The 24,134-nt window shown below is 35.6% G+C and overlaps 1 protein-coding gene across 1 annotated transcript in view; it reads left to right on the forward strand.

Moving 5' to 3' along the window:
* The window catches only part of PROSER1 (proline and serine rich 1), a 28,117-nt gene extending 4,238 nt beyond the window's left edge, over positions 1-23,879 (forward strand). Inside the window, exons 2-13 of the mRNA XM_044666069.1 lie at positions 3,911-3,976; positions 6,538-6,606; positions 10,932-11,026; positions 12,473-12,566; positions 13,230-13,340; positions 14,703-14,786; positions 15,569-15,647; positions 16,006-16,101; positions 18,787-18,828; positions 19,661-21,413; positions 21,773-21,923; positions 22,394-23,879. Coding sequence (XP_044522004.1) covers positions 3,911-3,976; positions 6,538-6,606; positions 10,932-11,026; positions 12,473-12,566; positions 13,230-13,340; positions 14,703-14,786; positions 15,569-15,647; positions 16,006-16,101; positions 18,787-18,828; positions 19,661-21,413; positions 21,773-21,923; positions 22,394-22,516 — 2,763 coding nt within the window. The 3' untranslated portion in view covers positions 22,517-23,879. The remainder of the gene's footprint in view (positions 1-3,910; positions 3,977-6,537; positions 6,607-10,931; positions 11,027-12,472; positions 12,567-13,229; positions 13,341-14,702; positions 14,787-15,568; positions 15,648-16,005; positions 16,102-18,786; positions 18,829-19,660; positions 21,414-21,772; positions 21,924-22,393) is intronic.
* The last annotated feature ends 255 nt before the right edge of the window (positions 23,880-24,134 follow it).

Below are 24,134 nucleotides of genomic sequence, written 5' to 3' on the forward strand. Positions count from 1 at the left end.
TAAAGCATTGGATTTTTAGTTTTATCTCAATATAGGTTATTCTTCTCCCATATAAAATCTGATCATAATACTTAGATCTCCATTTAAGACTAGAACTTGAAACATTCATTCCCAAAGGTATTAAATGGTGATAGTAGAAAGAAACTGGACTAGAAGTTTGCAGACTTGGATTCTATTCCTGACTCTGAAAGCAACTAGGTACATTTACATCATCATCCTGGTAGTTTTCTCATTTCTAAAATGAAAAATTGGACAAAAATAGACTCTAATGTACTTGGATTTGGATGGGAAACTTCATGTGTCTTCTGAGAAGCTATAAGTCTTTCAGTATCTGTGATCAGAATGCTATTCTATAATGATGAGGACTTGGAATGGCTATTGCAATCCTTCTTTTGGAAAGTTACATCAGGAATCTTATAGTAAGACCTTCATTTGTCAAATAGTGAAGGTAATTTCAGTCAAAAGTAGTTGTAGAATTTTACGATTGAAAGGGACCTTAGAGTCTAGTCAATCCTTGATTTTGCAGCTGAAGAAATTAAAGCTAACAGATGTTAAGGATTCACAGTTAATAACTGTCAAAGCTGAGACTAAAATCCAGTTAGAAGTGTGCCAAGACTTGTTTCACTTTATTATTATTACTTTCATTAAAGTTATCTTAAGGGTTTCTCACCCTCCCCCCCACCTCACCCCCTTAAAGGTTGTAAAATATTTCTAAGCAATGTTTATGGGTGAATTAATATCAGAAAAGTCCACAGCAATATGTGGTAAAAAAAGAAATTGTTCACCACTCATTTATTATAGGAAACAAGTGTAGTAATAGAGCATTAATACCAAAGTGTGATAGAACTGGAGATATTGGTATTATTTGTTTCACTTAGAGGGAAGTGAAAGCATACTTCTTAGAAATGTACAGATGGCTCTCATCTTTTACATGTTTATCTTTTAACTTGCAGATTTCTTTTTAGGTTTTGATCTGTAATTTCAAAAATGTATCTGGATGTTTAGTATCATTTGATATTATTCCTCATCACTGATAGCCCTGTTCGTTTTCATAAGATTCATTGTGTCTTTTTGAGTCCCTTTTGATACTTCTCTTACTCCTAATAATCCAGTCACTTTCCTTCAGCCTTTTAAGTTTGAGGTGTCAAACTCTCAGCCCTAGTGGACCAAGTGCCCCACAAAACTCAACCCAGATTTTAGGAAATGTTTAATAAAATAAGTAAAAATACAATACAGCATAGATAAATGTGGATTTAGTTCATCACCACCGTTTAGTTTATGTTTCTTCCTCTTCGCTTTTCAACCTTCCCTTTTCTCTTCATCTTTATTACTTTATCCTTGTACTAGGATTGTACTAGTTTCCTTATTAGTTTCTGGGTTCCCATTCATCCCTCACTCCAATTCATTCTTAATATCACCAGATAAATCTTCCTAAAAATATCTCTGTGATGTTTTTCTCCATTCAGAAACCTTCAGTGCCTCCTGGTCACTCACAGGGTAAAGCTACATTGTTTAACCTGATATTCAAGGCCACTTAAAATTTGACCCCCAAATTTTTCAGGCTTCCTCTTCCAAATGTTACATGAACTGTCTAGCTAAATGTGGTCTCTCTCTGACCTAAGAAAGCCCTTACAAGTTTCTATGGATATAATACTCTGGTCTTTTTTTTTTTTTTTTTTTAACTTTCTCCTTGCCTTTCCTTATGCCCCTCTCTTGCTATCTAAATCCTATCAACCTTCTCTACTGTCTTAAGGAAGCCACTTGAAGATTTGGCCTTTTTCTACTTCATATTTCATGGGTGGATTGGGGCAGCAGGCTTAAGTCACCAAATGTTTATGAAATTAAAATGAGCTCTTTAAAAGTTAATGATTTTTCTATCCTTGTTGGAATGGAGTCTGGATGACCATTTATTAATGTTTGAGGGATACCTATTTAAGTACAGATTGAACTAGATAACCAGCTCATTTAAACCAAAGACATAAAAAGTAACATAACTGATTGCTTGTTTTTTGCATCTAAAATATTTATTTAAGCAGGTTAATTATAATTTTTTTATGTGATTTGAAATACTGAAGTTAGAACAGAAACAATGTAAAAGATACAAATTCCCAGCTGTACTTAAGCTACAAACAAAATAATTCTTATTCGACAGATGATTTTAACTTCTTTTAATTCCTTTTTAGTTAATGATTCAGGTGTAAGTTCAACCAATAGTTTTTTCTATGAATGACAACCATATCACCTCTTTAGCACTTATTCTTACCTAGAAAATCTTAACTGGCTTTTATATATTCCTGATGCAAGTTTCTGCAGTCTTACTTAGCATCCAGTTTGTCATTTTTATTTCCTACTATTCTTTTTTCTGTGACTATTTATAGTAAGTACCCAGTTATTCTAATTTACTCCTCAAAATTTATTCAGACTCCTATCTCCTAGAAAAAGAATAGCTTTCTTAACCTTACTACCTACTATATTCTTATTCTTCTCCACACTTTGGACTGTGTTTTAGGTTGTTGGACAGTGAGTGGGCAAGTAGAGACATTAAAGAAAATCTGATCTAGTCCCTTTGTTTTACAGATGAATTAATAAAGGCCCAGAGAGGTGATATGTTTGATTTTTTTTATCACAGCTCACAAATAAAAATAGCAGGCTAGGATTCAAACCCAGGTTACCTAATTCCAATTTCTATTTCACCATGCTGCCTTAACATATCATGCAAACCCAAGCCAATATTATTTTTTAAAATGTGATTTATTTTCATAGTGTGGCAATGTACTTTTAAAATATACATTATAGTGTGTATATGTGTATATATTTGTAGGTGTATATATATAATATATATATTGTGTATATATATAATATATATAATTCCTGCCTATAACTTGTTGAACCCTCAGATACTTCAGAACCTTGAAATCACATTAATATACTATATTTAATATTGCTTGGGTTTTAAGAAAGACTTGGATAAAAATATGTTCTATAAACATGATAAAAAATTTTGTAAGGAATATGGCCTCCCCAAAAGACAGCACAGATTCTTGAAATTATAATATATGCTTTCCTTCATCAAACTTAATAAACTTAGTTCAAAGTTGAATAGAAAAGTGGGTTGAAGGAGAAGTTCTTGAGTACTTGAATGAGTGCAATGTAGAAAAATCCATGGTGTTTTGAGTGCTACAAATGAGTGACAGGATACTGATCATAACATTGAAGAAAGCAAAGGAGGATGATATTTTAATTATGTTATCCTCAGAACTACTCCACCATTTTGACTTTAATTCTATCCCTTCCAGATCTTCCATTTGTATTTCTAGGAAGTTTTTATTTATACATTTTTGTCATTAGAAAATATATTTTCAGTGAGGTAATTTCAGTTAATATGTTTTTCTGCTGGAGGTGGTGGATTCTAGACCACTAAAACTTCTCAGACTGAGGTAATAGAACCACACCTATCAGGGTGGTTGTAGGGGGATGGTTACCTATTCAGTTGCAAATCAGGCCACCAAGTGGTGTAATACGTAGGGCACTGGACTTGAAGTTAAGAAACTGGAGTATAAATCCTTCTGAAACTAGCTGTTGTGTGGCCCAGGCAAACCCCTTCATTACTCTCTTTGCCTCAGTTTCCTCAGCTGTAAAATGGGGATAACAGCACCAGGATTATTGTGAGGATTAAATGAGAGAATGTTTGTGAAGCTTTTTGTAAACTTTAAAGCACTATAGAAATGCTAGCTGTTTTTATTGTTATTGTTATTATATGGACTACCATTTCTTGACTTTCTGTGTTCTTGCTGCTCAGTGATACGATACCAAGGCGTATTTGATGATACTTTACAGAACAATTTTCATGAATGCTACTGGTTTGTGCTATTTACATATATAATGGAACTGTTCTGTGCATTTTTTTTAGGCTGTTTTAACAGAGTACAAATTAAAAGCAATTGAATATGTGCATGGATACTTCTCTAGCGAACAGGTACCTTTTGATTTTATTGTTTGTTTTTAGCATTGAAACTGTTTTTGTGACAATATTATCATGTAAAAGACCTTAATACCTGATGATCACTTGAGCCCCTGATTCATTTACTGCTGTGTTTATTTAAAACCTTTAAAATTCTTTATATCTTGCTAGAAAAAGCCATATAAAAGCAGTCTAATTTATGGATTGAAACTTTGATTTCTAGATTAGTCACAATAATAGCAACAACTTTTATCAATTCCCAGAGTAAATCTAATATTTTTAAGCTCTGTACCATAATTTAATCACTGTTATCAGGTTTGTTATTTGAGGGAGGTGTGCGGATGGCAGGAATTATCTAGAAACAGAGGATTTATGTTGGCCAGTTAAAAAGTATTTATTAGAGTAATCATTTTTAGACTACAAATAGAAATGGAAATCTGAAATGGCCTCTCATTTCCTTAGCAAAGGAAAATCTCTGGGACAGAGTAGAGAAGTATAGATTTAGGTAAGAAAAAATGGGTCCAGGAGTAGCAAATGTTGGAACTTGTTTAACCAGCATTTCTCAAGAATTTCTATTTTGGTGTTTTTTCTTTTTTCATTGGCAAGAGTATAGGGGAAGGGGGGCAGCTGGATGGCTCAGTGGATTGAGAGCCAGGACTAGAGACATGAGGTCCTAGGTTCAAATCTGGACTCAGACACTTCCTAGCTGTGTGACCCTGGGCAAGTCACTTAACCTCCATTGCCTAGCCCTGTAACAAATAAAAAAATTTATATAGAAGGATATATATATATATAGACATATATATATGTCTATATATATATATAAAAGATATTGGGGCTTAAAAAAATAAAAAAGTGTAGGGGAAGGTAGGGGAATAGAACTGATTTCAGCTTCAAGATTTATTCTAGTAGTAATGCTGGGGCTACTTTAGATTTGTAATTCCGTAATCTTATAATCAAACTTTATTGCTTTAATAGGTCTTCCGGTTTCTTTTTAGAAGTCCTTTACCTTCTTAAATCCCCTTTATTTTTTTAAGCCTTTCAAAAAAAAAAAGTGTTCTGCTTTTTATCAGTATAATGTTTTAAGAAAAAGTTCTCTATTTTTCCTTTTTACAATAAACATATTCTGTTGAGCTAAAATCATCAAAGACAATTAAGTATTACTGATTTATTTTCAGTGTTTCTGTTGGCTGAGTAGTTATAGATTTTTATTAAGATGCTAGGTTAGGAAATTTTCTGGTTAGTCAAGTTCTAGACAACAGCTTTTACTGCATTGACAATGCAACCTTTTAAAAAGGTGTAAGCATTCTTACCATTCACATACCTTAAAGTATGCAAATTTATGATCTCATTTATATAGCAACTTCTAAGAACCAAAAAAAAAAAAAATCTTCACCAATTTGATTTCTTAAGCTTTTTCTACTAGTAGCCAGTAAGGATGGGGTAATTATACACAAGACAATAAAGTGCAGAGAAGCTAGATTGTATTTGTAAAGTCATGCAAGAAGTTGTCAAATTAAGATTAAAACTCGGGTTTTTTTTTTTTTTTTTTTTTTTTACTGTTTCAGCTTTCCAATTGGACTAGTTAGCAAGATACTTGTAGGCTAAAGAGAGGTAGAAGGGGAGGCAGAGTCTAGACCAGGTAATGTTATCGGTGAAGGGAAAGGAACAAACATTTATTAAGCACCTCCATTGTGCAAGGCACTATGCTAAGTTCTTTACAGATATTATCACATAACCCTTGGAGATAGAGTCTATTATTATCTTCATTTTACATTTGAGGAAACTGAGATAGAGGTTCAGTAGATTGCTCTGGGTCAAATAAACTAGTAAATGTCTGAGACTGGATTTAAGCTCAGCTCTTCCTGACTCCAGATTTAACTTTAGCCTTCTTTTCCTTCATCACCTCTTGCCTCAGTGACAGTAATGATATTGCACTGTTCTCTCTTGATTTAAATTCATTTAAACTATCCTGATAAGATGATGAACCCAATTTCTATATTGATATCCCAGACAGCTTCTTTTCTTTTCCAGCTCCAAGTGATAAAATTCCCCCATCCCCAAATGGCATAATCTGTTGTGATTCTTCTCTTCCTATTTTTGATAAATACACTTGTTGCTTGTGCTGTTTGGAAAATAGATCTTGCTACTAATGCTATATAGTCTATTTCACCAGTTAAAGTTATGACCCTTGCACATTGATTCCAAAATGTCTTTGCTTCAGAATCTCTTTAGTCTTTGAATAAAACTTTTATAAACCAGTATTTATTTAATATTTATATGCAATTATTCCACTTGGCTCATTATCAACCAAAATGTCTTTGTAGTCATATGACTAATATTGTAGCTCAGTATGAAAAGTTTTTTTGATATTTTAGAAATAGGAATTTTCTGATATGCCCAATACTTTATTTATATCTCAAGTGAACTCAGGTCTCTTGATCATGAACCTAGTATTACTCTGGGACAAACAGTAGGAAGGATGTAGAGATAGTCATAAGACTCATAGAAAAGCTATTTTAAAATATAGTTGATTTTGCAGTAGTCTCATGAGTTTAAATTATTCTTTCTTTCAGGTGGTTGAATTACTGAGATACTTTTCTTGGGCTGAACCCCAGCTGAAGGCAGTGAAAGCATTACAGCATGTAAGTGCATTTTACTCCCTTCTCTCTTAGAATATATGACTTAAATTTCTTCTTTGTTATAATATTTTGCCTAGTTATTAGCTTTTTAATTCTAAGCAGTTTGGAAACCTGCGTATCAGGCAAAATGACTTTGAATTGTTGGATTTCCATTTTGAAGAAGCTGATAATTATTCAAAACAATACAAATACAAATTACATTTTATACCCAACATAGTCTTGAAATCATGTTGCAAAAACTGAGATATTAATGATCATCTAGTTCAGATCCTTCATTATAGGATGAGGAAACTAAAGCTCCAAAAAGTAAAATAAATTCCTTGAAACTCCACAGCTAACCAAGCCCAACATTGCCTTCTATCATATCATATTCAAGAGTAGGAAAGGAACATGAATAGCTTCTGGTTTAGCTTCCTGTTCGAGACAGTATTGACACTAGGCTGATTTGGATTCTGGCTCAGATTACAGTCTGGGGTTGACAGATTCCTAGCAAAGAATGGAGCACCCCTTAACAGACTAAGAAGAGTAAATATGAAAAGTGTTGTTGTTAATTTAATCAAAATAGCTATAAACTGAAAAGGACATGAGGCATGAGAAGACCACCTGTATAGCTCCTAGAGAAGGATACTAGGGAGAAGGACTACAAGGGGTTGAGAAAAATAGCAACTGAAACACCGGGAGGTGCCCAGATGGAAAACAAATCCATACAAGGAACCAGTGGTAAGACCTGCATAGCCCAAGATTAGGCAAGAAGACATCTAGTGCCAAGGGACATATTCAGTTTCTGGTATCATTGAGATTTGGTGGTATGATACCCATGACTATGATGTCAAGGTGATTGAGTCTCATCCAAAGAATTGACTGATGGCTCAAATTGACTCCATTACGAGGAAATAAGCTTTATTTCTAAGAGAATATAGTGGTAGAGTTGCTAGTATAGTAAGTAATTAAGGGAGGTTAGGAGGTGGGGGAGAGGATAGGAGTTTTCAGGAAGGCTTTCTAGATTAATTACTTAATAAGTTATTTGTTTGGGTAGTTGCCCCGTGTCTCCAGAGGACTGATGTCACTTTAACTATTGTCCATTTTGGTTTGTGTTGTTTTACCCATGGTTCACTCTATTTGCTTACTGGTGGAGGAAGCAAACTGAAATGTAAATGATGAATGCTAATTATATATTAAATACTCTGGAGCATTTTTTAAGTTAAGTTTTGCTCTTTTCTGCCAGACTCAAAAGAAGGAAGTTTAGAAATTGAACACTGTTTTAACGTAGTCCTGTATGAAACTACACTACCTGTACTTAAGAGACCTCCAACCCAAGGACCTAGGTTATGTCTAAAGACTGATATGAGGAATTTTCTCATAATTATTAATCTAAGCAACTCATGTCTTATATGAAAAGTAGCCCCATTTTAATCAACTAGTTATTGTTTCCATGTTCTTTTGGTTGTATACATCTACTTGGCAGGATTCGTATGGGATATTTCACCCCACATCAACTAGACTGTGTCTCTAGATGGAGATATCTCAGAAAAATAAATGGGGATAGGTAAAAGGAAGTGGTAGGTAGAGTGATATAGTAAGGGGTATTCATGTGAGAGAATTCAGAAATGAGAGAGATGGAAAATATTAGGGTACTGATAAGAGCAGAGAGACATCAAAAATGATGTAGTCATTGGGGCATACTATAGACCAGGGGTCGGCAATCTTTTTGGCTGTGAGAGCCATAAATGCCACATTTTTAAAAATGTAATTTCGTGAGAGCCGTACAGTGCTCACAGTGTGTGTTCCTGTAATAGTGCCTGAAAAAAATTGACTTTATGGCTCCTGCAGAAAGAGCCATATCTGGCCCTCAAAAGAGCCAGATATGGCTCAAGAGCCATACATTGCCGACCTCTGCTATAGACCAAGGCAAGTCGCTGAACCATGTGGACAAAAAGGTAGTTTAGGAAACAGCTCACAGTCCTGGCCCTGAGACATGATATAGTAGTTCTAGACATCCGAAACTGTCCATGAAGAATGGAACAGCTTATAACTTCTTGACTTACCTTTAGGGTAATTTCATGCTTCAAAATGGTGGAGCCAACAAGGGGAGATATTATTTTGAACCTGATTCTTACTACCTGGGGCAGAAATGATAAGAATTGTATCTACCATTTATGGTATCAAAAATTTCTGTGGAAAGAGGTAGTATTCCTTGCATTAAAATTTATCAAGGCAAGCCATGAGAGATTGAAGATCCTTATGAACTAAATTCCTAAGGCACAAAGGACCATCTCAGTAAGAATAAAAATTGTATTTGCCAGAGACCCATGTGGATGCACAGAGGAAAGTGACCAAAAGCTTAGATTTTTAAAAAGAAATGTATAGAAGATAAAAGCAAGGCAAAGTAGAAGATAAATAATAAGGGTGTTGAATGGTACTATAAAAAAGAGTTTGGGGAATGCTGTACCCTCAAAAGAGAGGAGGCTGGCAAGGGGAACTAAGGGGGTGGGGTGGAGAGAGAGAGAGAGAGAGAGTGTGTGTGTGTGTGTGAGTGTGAGAGTGAGAGTGAGTGTGAGTGAGTGTGTGTGTGTGTGTGTGTGTGTGTGTGTTAGTTTTATGGATAGTAAAAGGAGGATCAAAGAAGGAATATGAGAATATGCTTGGAGGATGGGATGTGATAAATAACAGATAAAAAGAAGAGCTACCTAATTCCTATTTTGTTTCTGTTTTCTTTGCAAAGGAGAATGTCCTTTCAATGGAAATTATAAAACAAAATTGATTAACCAGGGAATTTGATGCCTAAGATAAGTAAGAAAATAGTAAAAGCCCAATTGGTTGTCCGTGATAAATGTAAATCACTTGATGCAACTGAACTATATCCTGAGATCTTGAAAGAACTGGCAGATTGTGATTGCTGAGCCACTGTCAGTGATATTTGAAAGATCATAGAAAACAGAAGTACCAGAATACTGGAGAAGCTTAGGTTAAGAACTCTTACTTGAAAGAAGTCTTTACAGGGTGACTCAAATGACTTTTTGTGAGGCTCTTCAGTTTTCCCTATCTTTAAATAATTATAGATACTCAATTCTTAAATTTATATTTATTAATTTGTATATGATCTATACCAGTGATGGGCAAACTATGGCCCATGGATCAGATAGTGGAGAGCACCTGAAATGTTCTGTGGGGCTGTGCAACATTATTCTCAATCCCAGGAATACAACGAGTAGGATACAATACAATGAAACTTCGAAAGAGTTGCCTTAGAAACAGACTGACAGATGAGCATTTCCTTTCCTTTGGCCCCCTCTTTAAAAAGTTTGCCCATAACTGATCTATAAAGTAGCATTATATAAGATATATTAACATATTTAAATTTCCTAACCTCCACTGTTTCTTGATTTCTTATGTATTTATAAAAACATAGTTTTAGAATTCTAAGAAGTCAGGGATTATTGAAGTTACTTGGTAGTTTAAAAAACTGTCAGACAATAGCTTTCATAGAAAATACAACTTATTGGTTATAAAGGTTATAAAGCCCATATACTAAAACCCAGGTTTCCCGACTATGCAAGTCTAGCATTTTCCTACCACATTATGGTGTCTTTTTTTACCTCATATATTCCCTCCAGCCTCTACTGTTGCATAAGTAATGGTGTAAAGTAAAATCGAAGTATATGAGAAATTTAAAACAGAAGCTATATTCTCCTCTTAGCCATTCTCCATTTTACATATAGAAACCCAAGTCCCTCAGTAGTAAAGTAAAGCACTTGCTTAGTGTCATATGCTAAGTTAGTTAAACTGAGACTAGAACCCCATATATCTTGGTTTCTTAATCTGATGATTTTCTTTTTAACCCTGAGTGAAATTTAGGCAAAATTAATCAGTTAAAATGGAGGCAGTGAACCATTAACGTAGCTGGTTTTAGAATCATACAAATAATATAAGCTTCTATGTTAATCGGATTTAACTTTTAGTTTCAGGCTTAAAATTTAGACTTGTATCTTTAGATTTAGAAAAACAACAACTCTTATTTTGACTTTTTGTGTTCTACAACTATTTCCAGCCAATTAAAAAAAATTTTTTTAACAGTAATGGCATTTTGTTGAATTGATAGTGACTTTGGAGAGAAGAGGGCACTATAAGTTCAAAGATCTAGAGATGGAAAGAGATTTAGAGGCCATCTAGTTCAATCCCTTATTTTACAGATGAGAAATCTGAAACACTCAAGAGGCAGAAGTGACTTGCCCCAAGGCCACAGAAACTGTATGTCATTCTGAAGAGACCAGAGGCAAGGGAATAAATGCAATAATTTGTCTGTTAACTTTTTCTTATTTCTGTTGTAGAAAATGGTGGCTGTTCCTGCAGTGAAAGTAGTCAACATCCTCAATTGCTTCACCTTCAGTAAAGATAAACTGGTTGCTCTTGAACTATTGGCTTCGTGAGTAATTCTTTGTGTCCTTTTTTGTTTCACATGAAAAGATTTCAATTAGCCTGTTAAGGAAGTTAGCAAATGTTTCTTTTAGTAACCATGAATTTTAAACAGTGCTGGATGATGTTTGGTGAAAGAGAATTATGATTTTATTTTACTTTCTCCTAGGAAAAGCCATTGTACTTATTATAGAACCCTTTTCATATTAAGCAAATTCCCAAATTGAGAACACAAAACTGGATTGTGGAATTGGCACTGTTACTTTTCTACATTTAACAGTTAGTTCTTTCCTTTTGAATTCTTAATACTTCCTACTGCTCCTTCCCAGAACACATAAGAGAATATAACTGCTTTATTCTATTACATATTGAGTTCATAGGATAATAAAGAGGTTGTCGGGGGCAAATGGGTAGCTCAGTAGATTGAGAGCCAGGCCTAGAGACAGAAGGTTCTAGGTTCAAATCTGGCCTCAGGCACTTCCCAGCTGTGTGTCCCTGGGCAAGTCATTTGACCCCCATTGCCTACCTTTACCACTCTTCTGCCTTCGAGTTAATACACAGTATTGACTCCAAGATGGAAGGTAAGGATTTTAGGGGGGAAAAAAGAGGTTGTCATCTAATTCGACCCTTCATTTTACAGAGGACTACAAAAGTTAAATAACTTGCTCAAACTTGCATGGGTAGTATACATTGTAGTACCAAAATTCTAATTCTGGTCACCTGATCCCACTCACTTTCTACTGTTTCATTTTGCCCTCTTAAAGAGATGGTCTTTTGTTAAAGAGCAAAGAATCCAAAACTTCATTTTTGGGATTTATGATATCTTTGTGGTCTTAGATAGTAATTTCAGGTCTGCCCCTTGTAATTACTGGTTAAATAATAAAGAACTTTGAGTTCTTTTCATCTGAGTTGTTGGAAAAGCATTTGTAAGCTATCAAGTGTTATGAAAGAGTTAGAAATTGACAGAAATGAAGCATCACTTCTTAATGACTTTTTAAAAAATAAAATTTTAATGATATTTGTTTTTACGTTATGTAAATTTTCCCCTGTATCCTTTGTCCTCTCATCCAGAGAACTATCCATTATAACAAAAAAAAATTTTTTTAAAGAAAAAATCAGCAAAACTAAGCAATAGATTCAAAACAAAACATACCTGACAGTTTGTGCACTTCCCACTTTTGCAAGAGAAGTAGAGAGAGTGCACATTCAATTGATCGCAATTATGCCAACTTTATTTGTTACATTTTCTAGCCATCATAAAATAAAGCTCTAGTTGGATTGCAATGTAAGTAATACTCATCTAAGTAATACTATATAAGTAATTTTCAACCATTTTTCTCTCCAGTGGTATGTGAAAAACAGTTACACCTCTATAAAGAAAGATTGTCAGTTCTCATACCATGGTACATTTAGAACTTCAAATAACTTAAATAAATTTACTTTATTTTCCTGGTAGGAACATTATTGATGCACAGAATTATCGCCTTATTGAAGATCTTTTCAGGATTAACTTGTCTGAAAAGAAGCGGTGTAGAAGAATTCTTGAGCAGGTAATTTTATAGAGATTTTATTTAAATAATTGCATGTGTTTTTTTTTTTAATTTAATTTAATTTTATTTTTTTAACCCTTAACTTCGGTGTATTGTCTCATAGGTGGAAGAGTGGTAAGGGTGGGCAATGGAGGTCAAGTGACTTGCCCAGGGTCACACAGCTGGGAAGTGGCTGAGGCCGGGTTTGAACCTAGGACCTTCCTGTCTCTAGGCCTGACTCTCACTCCACTGAGTTACCCAGCTGCCCCTAATTGCATGTGTTTTTGAATTTAACTTATAGTTACAAAAAGCAATATTATAGAATACTAGAATTTCAAACATAAACGGGATCTGGGAGATCATCTAGTCTCCCAGTTTCCTGATCTTAAAGATAATGATTGAGGCCCACAGAGGCAAAGGAATTTCCCCATGTTGCACTGCTGTCACTGTCATTTCTTAGTGATTATAAGAAGAAAAATTTAATAAATAAGTAAATGTTAATCCTATGTGTCATCATGCAGCTATCTTTGATACTCTGTTCTCTTCTCTCAGTTCTCTTAGGATTATTATGCCATTTAATGGGTTTATTGAAATATTATTTTATGACATATTCAAGTACTAGCTGTTTCATGAGAGTTTATAAAAGGTCTCATTTTTATTTTCCTTTTGCTTTTATTATTGCAGGCTTTAAAGGGAGGTTGTAAAGCTCCTCATGCCATGATATCTTCTTGTGGAATGATTCCTGGCAATCCATATCCTAAAGGGAAACCCAGTCAGATAAATGGAACTTTCCCAGTAAGCAAACCAATTATATGATGCTTTTGTGGGTTAAGAACAAGTTTAATATAATTGTAATTTGTAAAGAAAATGTATGGTAGAAAAATGTAAATATTCTCTTTTGTCATCAGAATTGCAAGTTCATTATTATTATACGTCCTAGTACAATATTGTATACAAATTGTGATAATTCAGACATAGAATGAACTGGTTTGTCTCTATTTACCCACCCAGTCCCCCCAGCCCCCTTTTTTTTTTCCAGAGATTTTAGAAACTAATTGCCATTCTTCAGTTGTTTTCAGTCATGCCCCTCTCTTTATGACCTCATTTGGGGTTTTCTTGGCAAAGATACTGGAGTGTTTTACCATTTCCTTCCCCAGCTCATTTTACAAATGAAGAAACTGAGGCAAGCAGGGTGAAGTAATTTGCCCAAGGTCATATAGCTGGTTAAGTGTCTGAGGCTGGATAACTAATAGTATGAGTATGAACTAAACTGTGGAAGACTGGTTACAATTCCGAGCAGTGTTGAGGGAGAAGAAGGGGTATGGTTTGGCCATTAGGAGATGACTTTGAATTTGGTGAAGCTGTCTTGTAAGGTCAAATTCAATGAAGATCTGATAGTCCAGTTTCTTTGCAATGTAATGTTATTGAAAGGAAATAGTAGTAATAGCTCACATTTACATAGTACTTTGTAAGCATTTTACATGCTTTAAGCTCCTTTGTTCTGAGGCAAGTTATAATTGTGTTCTTTTTGAAGGGCCTAAAATGCTAGACTGTCTTTTGTCCTGAGATATAATAGGGAGCTACTGAAGATTAGTTCCTCATCATCCCAGAAAAGCCCATATTGGCTACAGTGTATTGAGTTTTTCTGCTACAACATCTCTTGAAGTCCATTTCCTAAAGGAGCTGTATTTAATAGTTTTGTTTGTTGAAAGAAGACCTACAGTTAAATCAGAGATCCTCAAGTAATAAAGGGAAAAGGAGGGATATTTCTTTTTGTTGCATGGAACTATAATCAGAAATCATATTGTCTTAAGGGTTGATAAAGTGGAAATATGACCCTTACTTTAAGAGCTTAAAGATGACTGGCTGAGGATTACATAGTGTCAGGGTTGAAATCCAGATGCAGCACTACTGCTTCTAAATCTAGTATGCTTGTATGAAAGATAAAAAGTTCTTTGTATATAACCACCCCAGGCTTATGATTTCTAGTTTAGTGCCAGAGATAAGAATTCAACTCAGATCTTCTGACTCGGCCCAATATTGTTTTTCTTATACTATACTCTTATTATTATACCATTAAACTATTTTTGTTATACTGTTATACTACCTTCTATCGTTGGAATAGTTTAGTTCTGAGTAACTTTTTCCTTTTTTTAGGGATTTCCTATCAAAAAGGATGGTGAAGATTGTACAAATGAAGGGAAAGGAATAGCTGCACGGATACTTGGACCATGTAAACCAGTATGTGTGGAAATAGAAAAATACAGTGATACATTCTTAGGAATCTTGAGATATGAGGACACTATTGTCAAAAATTCATTAATTATCTGTGAAAAATCTGTCATTGGTGCTACACGCAAATTTCATTTTTTGCATCTAGGTATTAGGTTTTCACTTTTTCTTTCTTTTTCTTTCAAAAAAGTTGATAGTCTTTGGTTTTTTTTTTTTATCTTCTCCACCCCCAAAAGCATTCCCTTGTAGCAGTTAATAAAAAAAGGGAACAGAAATAGGCTATTCAATTTAGCTACACTAACTAATGCATCAACCAAGTCAACATTATGTGCTATGTTCCATACCGGAAGCTGCCTCAGTAAAGAAAAGAGGAAGGTGCATTTTCTCTTTCTGAGGAAAGAAATCAGGTTTGATCCATATAATTATTACCTTCTTGATTGTGTTTTAGGGCTTTTTAAAAAAACTCTAAAAACAATATGGGGTTACCACCTCATTAGTTGCTTAATGGTTAAGAGGTTGATACATGGTATTTCACATTTGAAGAATTGACTAAGTTAAGTGACTTATGTGAGTATATAAATTAAGTGGCTGGAATTTAGGATTAAAATGGAAATCTAATTGGGTACTAGATAGGAATCACTACCACTGAGTAGTTGGACAGGAACAAATATCTTACAGTATCTGGTATGCATGCTAGGACACTTGCAGTTTATTTGAACTTTTTTTTTGGCTGTAGTTCATATTTGATTTTTTACTACTATAATTACTGAAATTATTTTATCCACATCCAGGCTCCTGCAACTTACAATCCACATAAACCTGTTCCATATCCTATACCCCCCTGCCGGCCTCATGCAACAATTGCACCAAGTAAGATGTTGTTTGATTCTGACTTGATTTGTGTGTATATACTACTTAATTTGTTCATCATTTAATTTATTGAATTTTTGAAAGTATATTCTATTAAAAATTACCCAAAGTCTTAATGAGTTTTTTCTTACATCAGCTACTATATTTTACCATGCCAGTTGGAAGCAGTTGTTTATTTTATATGTTAAATGATATTTTTTTACATTATATAAAATAAGTCCTATTGAGTTTGATGCTTTGGTCAGTATAACAATGAATATCATTGAAAGTTAGTCAATATTTTGATTGAAATTAAGTAACATTAACTTATTTTATTTGAAACAAAATCTATTTCCTTATATATATATATATATTCTAGGTGCTTACAACAATGCAGGTTTAGTACCATTGGCCAATGTTATAGCTCCAGGAGTACCACCTCCACCTCCATATACTCCTAACCCAGTGGCAACAGGTAAGAAGAGTCTTACAGCATAGATTTTTAACAGTATATCATTTCTTTTATCCACAGGGTTACTTTTTTTAAATGCACAATTGCGTATAACCATATATTTTTGAAGTGATTTAAAACAGGTTACTCAAAATTCCTGAAACAGTCAGAGATTAATAAGAATGTAATAGTGCTAAGATGCTTTTTGTATCTGAGCATTATTTTGTCACTTTTTGTTTCTTTTTTTTTAAAAATTGATAGACTTTGCTTTTTTTATTTTCTTATGATGGAAACATTAGGAGCTAAAAGATAATGGGAAAAATAAAAAGTGACATAGAAAGGGAGTCACTGAATATCTGCATGGCTTTATCAAGAACAGATGATTCCAGATTAATCTTATTTCCATTTTGGGCAGGAATATCAGACTGATGGTTAGGGAATGCTGTATAGAGTATTGCTGAGTATTTCACCAGAGCAACTAAAGCTTCTGATTCTATCTTTGTGGATGAGATGCAGTTATATAGCATAGAAGAGAGGTGTCAAACTCGTCCCCTGGAGCCTGGCCAGCAAAACTTTAAAACATCTTGATAAAATGTTGAACAATATAAAATACAGTACAACATAAATAAAGGTAAATTGGTGGTTTTCTAAGTCATTATGCCACTAGCCGGGATTCCTTTCTATTTGAGTTTGATACCATTGGGCTAGAAGTATAACTCTTTGGAGCTGGAATTAGTTGAATGAGAAAGGCCAAAGCTACTATTAATGTGTTTGTAAGTTTGTGAGAAGGTCTGGAGTACTGTGTCACCAGGCATCTGTCCTTGGTCCTTTGATGTTCAGTATTTTTATTAGTGAACTGGATGAAGACATAGATGGCACACTTGTAAGATGTGCAGGTGATGTGAGTCTGTAGTTCTTGTCTTAGTATCATAATTCATATGACTTAGTGATGAAAAAAATCCAAGATGATGTTTCATCAGGATATATAATGGTCCATAATTAATGGTAGGTTTTTTGTTTTTTTAACCACTCTACAAATTGTGGAAGTTGGAGATATGGTTGAATTGTATAGAAAATAATTTTTAAAGTTTCATTATGAATTATTGTGCATGGCAGTTCATAGAAACTAATGTGATCTTAGCCTAGGTATGACAGGCCTTTGCCATAAGGATTTGACCAGCTCTTTGATATATAATAAATCTGAGGTGGAAAAGATTTGAGAAGCCATTTCCCATGATGCACAGGAAGACTGAAGAGGATAGTACTAGAGCAGTGATGGGCAGACTTTTTAAAGAGGGGGCCAAAGGAAAGGAAATGCTCATCTGTCAGTCTGTTTCAAAGGCAGCTCTTTCAAAGTTTCATTGTATTGTATCCTACTCATTGTATTTGTCAGATTAGGAATAATGTCCTGGGGCAGAACATTTCAGGGAGCCGCATCTGGCCTGTGGGCCAAAGTTTGCCCATCACTGTACTAGAGCAATGACAAGAAAGTTTCAATTGGGGAAATGACCCCTGTTGCTGGATGAATGCTGAGAAATGTCAGGCACAAGACTGTGCAGAGTCACAGGGGCCAGAGCAGAGAAGCCTTTCCCTCAGTTGTGGTCAGGTAGATCAAAGTAATGATTATTGATCCAGATCTTACCAAGAAAGCTTGAACCTGGACTGCCATCTGTTGGACACAATTGAAATCTGAAGAGGCCCGAGAGATTGAGTCCAACTCTTATTTTATAGATGAGGAAGCTAAGGCACAGAGGGGTTAGATTACTTGCCCAGGGCAGTATAGACAGTGTCTGAAGTGGGATGTGAATGAATATATTGAATGGAAAAGGCTTTATATTTATTATGTACTTCTTACATGTAAAACACTGTGTTAAGTGCTGGCTATATAAATTCCTGCTTGTGAGAAGCTCACATTCTTATGGGGTAGATAATACATATGGAAGGTTTCAGCTGCAAATCAAATGGAAAAGATCCATAGTCCTCAGAGTTTCACAGCAAAAGCAGATGTTATGCCTATTTCTTAATATCATTTTCACTCATAAAATCATATAAGTTTCTGAAGCTGGACCACTTGACAATGCCAAGGACTTTGATGGCAAGAACTTTGGGTCTTCACTTTGAACCCAGGTCTTCCTGACTCCTCTAGACAAAACTGTCTTCAGTCACTTCTCCCATGTTTTTATTTTGTTTCATTTTGTTTTAACAGTTGTGGAAAATATGGACACATGCACATTAAGAGAACCTCTCAAATGTCTAAGAAATTAGGATCATAGATTTAGATCAGCAAGGGAAATTAGTCTCTGTCCCTACAAAACCAGGTCCTTTCTTTCTGGATTTTTAGGGCCCTAAATAATTTTGATGGTGTGAAATAAAGATGTGGTGTTGAATCATGGATCCCAAATCATAATTCTGTTTAAATAATGCATTTATTAATACCTGAAGTACATTCTTTTGTGGACTAAAATAGGGCCACAACCTTTGTGGATTGAGAAGAATTCTGGAAATGTTATAGTGAGTTTAACAATGTAAGCACAGCAGAATAGGTGGCCCTTGTGTTCCCTTCTTATTCTCAGAATCTGTTCCTTTACTGTGAAACAGTAGAATGTTCATAACAAACAATGCATATACCTTATTCATGCAATTCCCATATTTAATCAGTTGTGGAAACAGTTCTAGGACCTTAAAATCATTCTAATTTTTTCTTTACAGAAAATGAAGAAATATCTAATCCATCAAAACCTCAAAATCCAAGTAAGTGTTTAATTTACTGAAAGGATTACTACTATTTTTAAAATTGTGTTCTGTTAATTGTTATTTGTTTATTTTTAAGGGAAGTAGTATGATATAGTGACAAGAGCCCTGGCCTTGATGCATTTAGACCTGAGTTCAAGGCCAGCCCATGTGACTTAATTTCTTAGTGTCCCATACCAACTCTAAAACATGAATTTTTTATCTGTGTTGGTGGTAGCAGTTTCTATTTTCATAGTTTCTTAATGAGTAGAAACACAGTTTCAGGACCCACTATCCTTGACTACCCCCCCCAAAATTAATAAGCTTACCATGTATTTTTCTCACAAGAAGTCTGAAATTAATACTGTAGGAATCATTACATTTTTTACAGATGTTGATCTGAAGTGTTCAGTAAGATGAAGTGTTTGAGCAGGGTCCCATAATTAGCAGCCATTAGAGCTCTGACTTGAGCCCGGGACTCCAGTTTATTTCTAATTGTACTGTGCTATCTCTGTGATCATAGTATATTAAAACTCTTTTGTTGTTTATGTGCAGAAAAAAAAATCACTAATTGTAGACATTATGTTGTCATTTCTTATTTTGAAAATATATCTTAAGTGGTGGCTCAGTGGACCTAGCAACAGGAGGTCCCTAGTTCAAATTTGGCCTCAGATACTTCCTCACTGTGTGAACCCATGCAAGTCACTTAACCCCCAGTGCTTAGCCCTTATTGATCCTCTGCCTTGGAAACAATACACAGTACTGATTCTAAGAGGGAAGGTTAGGGTTTAAAAATATAAATAAATCTTAAATTTCACAGTGGTGCTAATGTTCTTTCTTTCTTTCTTTCCAGCATTTTCCTCCCACTCGAATCAGCTTTTCTCTCCTCATTGTTCTAATCCTTCAACACCTGTTGCTACTCCAGTCCCTACCCCATCTCCAGTGAAGGCGGCAAATCATCCATCAGCACCAGCAACTCCAGTCATTTCTGGGATGAACTCTTCCACTCCTATCCTTCCTGTGTTTCCAGGGCAGGTCTCTTCAACCATCCATACGCCTCAGTCATCAATCCCAACATCAACTGTCATCAAAACCCTCTCCCTGCCCAGTGTTCCTGTTACATCTGTACATAATACAACTTCAACCTCTATCCCTACAGTTTTTTCTGGCCTGACTCCAATGTCAGGTCTTACAACTGCTCCTCTTCCTACCCCACAGGGTTCTGCTACACCCTGTGCTCCTCCTGTTCCCAATGAAGCATTTGCTTCCTCTTCTGCTCCTTTTAATAGCCTCCCTTTCCCTGCTACTTCTACAACTGTTTCTACTAATAACCTTAATCCTGCTCCACTATCATCAGTTTTTGCTGGGCTCCCTTTGTCTTTAACACCTACTCCCCAAGTGGTGTCTAGCCCAGCTCCCTCTGTAATTGCTGGTGGTCCTGCCACCAGCCTTCCTGGGCTGAATAATCCTATTCTGTCTGTCTTGAAAGGCTTTCTGACGTCAAATGATACATCTTCAATCAACTCTTCTGCTTTGGCTTCATTATCTTCTCTCACTAATCAAACTTCTGACTCTCCTGCTTCATCCCTTAACAAGGGCTACACACCATCAGCTACATCAACCCCCCAGAGGTCTGCCACTCCAGGCATGGCCATGTTCCCAGGTCTTCCATCACCTTCCATAGCCAATCCAACTTCCACTCCCCCTTCCTTGCCAGCACAATCTCCTTTAGCCACTCCTACATCATCATCGACAGCATTGCCAGTTAGCTGTGGTTCCTCGGCCTCTCTTTTGCATGGCTCTCACCCAGGTAATCCAGAGCTGCAGATTCCAGCTACCCCTGTTACAAGTATTCCTGTCATGGTCAAAACTGAGCCTACAAGTCCGACTCCTTCAGCTTTCAAAGGCCCATCGTCCCATCCCGCGAATCCCTCTCATAGCACTTTAGGCCTGTCGGCAGCATTGGGCCGTGCATTTACTTCAGCAGCAGCGTCAGTGCCAGTTAGTTTGTCCACTTGCCTTAATCCAACATTATCAGGTCTCTCCTCGTTGAGTGCTCCCCTCAACGGTTCCACCCCTCTCTCCTTGACCCCTCATGGCTCCTCCACACCAATCGCCCCAGTGTTTACTGCTCTTCCTCCTTTCACTTCTCTGACCAATAACTTTCCTCTCACTGGTAACCCAGCACTTAATCCTTCTGTAACTCTTCCTGGGTCATTAATAGCCACTCCTTCTACAACTGCTTCCACCTCGTCGGTCCCTCATCCCAGTTCTACAGCAGCGGTTATCTCAGGTCTTCCAGCCTCAGCCCCTGTCTCAGCAGCACCGTTTCCCCTCAACTTGTCAACTGCTGTGCCATCCCTTTTCTCTGTTCCTCAAGGACCTCTACCATCTTCAAATCCGTCCTATCATGGCTTCCCTGTCTCCAATACTCCAACAGTTACTCCTGCACTCCCTTCCTTCCCGGGGTTCCAGGCATCATCCACAGTTGCAGCAGTAGCACCACTGCCAGCAGCTGCTACAGCTCCATCGCCAGCTCCAGTTCTGCCAGGATTTGCATCTGCATTTAGTTCTAATTTCAACTCTGCACTTGTTGCACAAGCTGGGTATGTTTTTACTTCTGAGATTGAATGAAAACCTAAGATTTTTTTAGGTGGAAATAAAAAACAAATACTCTATGATAGTCTTTTTCTTTGTATAAATGTATTTTTATATTTAATATAAATGATTATGCACCAGGAATAATAGAAGTCATTTCTTGAAACAAACTTGACATACGTAATATAGGTACATGTATAATTTTGTGATTGCAAACTTGGTAAGTAGATCTCAGTGTTTTGGTTTGTTGAATTTGGAAAAATCAGAAAGGTTTGGCATTTACATGAAATATATTTGACAAATGTAGGAAATCCAGCTTTTATACATTTAATCTTGTGCATGAACTTTTCCCAATTGGCTATTACAGATTGTCATCTGGACTTCAAGCTGCAGGAAATTCTGTTTTTCCTGGACTTTTGTCCCTCCCAGGAATACCTGGATTTTCCCAGAACCCCTCACAGTCTTCCTTGCAGGAACTGCAGCACAATGCAGCTGCACAGTCAGCCCTCTTACAGCAGGTAAACTGTTCATGCCTGTAAGTACTTTAGAATGGTGACAATTTAAGTGCCAAGAACCAGGCCATAACATTTTGTAGTAAAAACTATTTTCTGGGCTTATGTTCTCAGCTCTTCCACCTAAATTATAATTAATCTAATTTTCCAAAACTTCAAATCATACTGCTCTCTGTAAAATAATAACATAGTATTGGCTTTGTCAACTCAATTATTTTTTGTGTTCTGTAGTTTTTATAGTTTTTGGATTTTTTAAAGACCATTTAGATCAATAAACTAGCATTCTTGTGTTTTATGGAGCTGAAGCATTCTCCAAAAAATTTTTAGTAGTTAAAGTTGTCCCAGCTAACAATTTTTCTGTTTCTTTCCCACTATACTCTAGCTGCATATTTGCCAAATACAAGTGAAAATCTACTTCTCTTAACAACTATAGCTGGAACAGCTTTCTAAATTGATTTTTTTCTCTTTGTATTTAGGTCCATTCAGCTTCAGCTTTGGAGAGCTATCCAACTCAGCCTGATGGGTTTCCTAGTTATCCTTCAGCACCAGGAACCCCATTTTCATTGCAGACTGGACTTTCCCAAAGTGGGTGGCAGTGAACATAGATTTTAAGTGTTTGTTTTTTCCTTTCTTTGGAACAAGACCAAAATTGTTTAAGGACTGTGGTGAACACCCTGGTGAAAAAAAGAAGTTGGGAGAAGAAAATGAGAATAAAAATTACTCTGGGGATATTGCAGTATCTCAGAGAGTTAAATTGTGGCTGCAATTTTTCTTTATAGCAGTTTTAAACATGGACACTTTCCCATGTAAATAGTACTGATAAACCATATGGGAAACAATATTACAAAAGTATTCTGTATTTATCAGCTCCCATCCCATGAAATTTTGATATGTGTGATCTATATAGAAAGAATGGCAAAGAAGAGATTGGATTCTTTACAGCCGAATACAGCCTTAAATCTGCCTGTGATTTCTCTTGACATCAGTAATAGTTGTGCCTAGGGATTAAAGGTTGCATGTGGCCCTTAGGGTTTTTCCCTTTAGTATGCATGAGTAGTTCCTATTAGCCTAAATAGGAACTCGGTGTGTATACATGAAGGGGATTTGAGACTCCTTCCTGAATACCTTTCCCTTCCCATTCTTTTCCCTGCCTCCAATAGTTTTAAAATACTAATAAGAAATGTCTTGCACATACTGCTGAACTAAACTGAAGAATATATTTTGGGCAAGAAGAAACTAGAAAAATGGTGCTTATTCTTGTCATTAGGATGACTATTTCAGGTATTTTGAGTAAAATTATACTTCTAGCCATTCTTTCCTACAGAAATACAGCTGAACCTGTAATAATTTGCCTTCAGGATGTTTCTTAACAATAATGGTGACAGCATCCATACAAACGGAAAAAATCGACTGGCATCTAGGCCATCTCTGTTGTTCATTGTACTGGAAACATGAATGTTATAGTCACGGGATTTAGTATTTCTCTTTGAAAGATGTGCTTAAATACCAGGAAAATAAATGATATGACAACATCTAGAGAAGACTTGCTTTGTTAGTGAAATGCAGTGTGCACTCTATTTTAAGTACCTGTGGTAGTGTAACACATGACAAGTCATTTGTTTAAGACAGCTATCTCTACCAGATTTTAGAGAAAAGCAGTGGAGAATGGTCTCCAATCCTGTGATTACAAGTGTGAACTGTAGAAAATCTACTGTAGAACATTTCAGCACCTAGAGGTTTTACTTTTTTATAGATGGTCTCTGATGGAAGATGTTGCTAATGTATTTTCCTTCAACAGGGGAACAAAACTTTTTAAGCCTATTAATAAAAATATTCCTGTATGATTAGTTTTTAACATAATTTTTAAAATAAAGTTTACAGACATGGTACAAAGTTTTTAGTATTACTTTTTTCTAGTTTGAAAAAATACTTGAATAAATATTTGGCTACTTAGTTTGTATGACCTGGGTAAGTGAAAAACTTTGTTTTATGTTGTTTGTTACGTAGTCTATAAAAATTACCATATAATATGCTAATAAACTATTGCCTATCTGAATTAAGTTCATACTATGGAACATAAATTTGAGTAATCACTTAAATATAAAAATGAAATTAAATTTTGAATAATTAAAAGAGGGGTGGGCATGCTTATGTTTGCAATTATTCACCTTTAAGACACAAGAATATATGAAACCATACCTGTATAACTACTTAACA

This window comes from Gracilinanus agilis, chromosome 3 (genome assembly GCF_016433145.1).
Source record: "Gracilinanus agilis isolate LMUSP501 chromosome 3, AgileGrace, whole genome shotgun sequence".
Lineage (NCBI taxonomy): Eukaryota > Metazoa > Chordata > Mammalia > Didelphimorphia > Didelphidae > Gracilinanus > Gracilinanus agilis.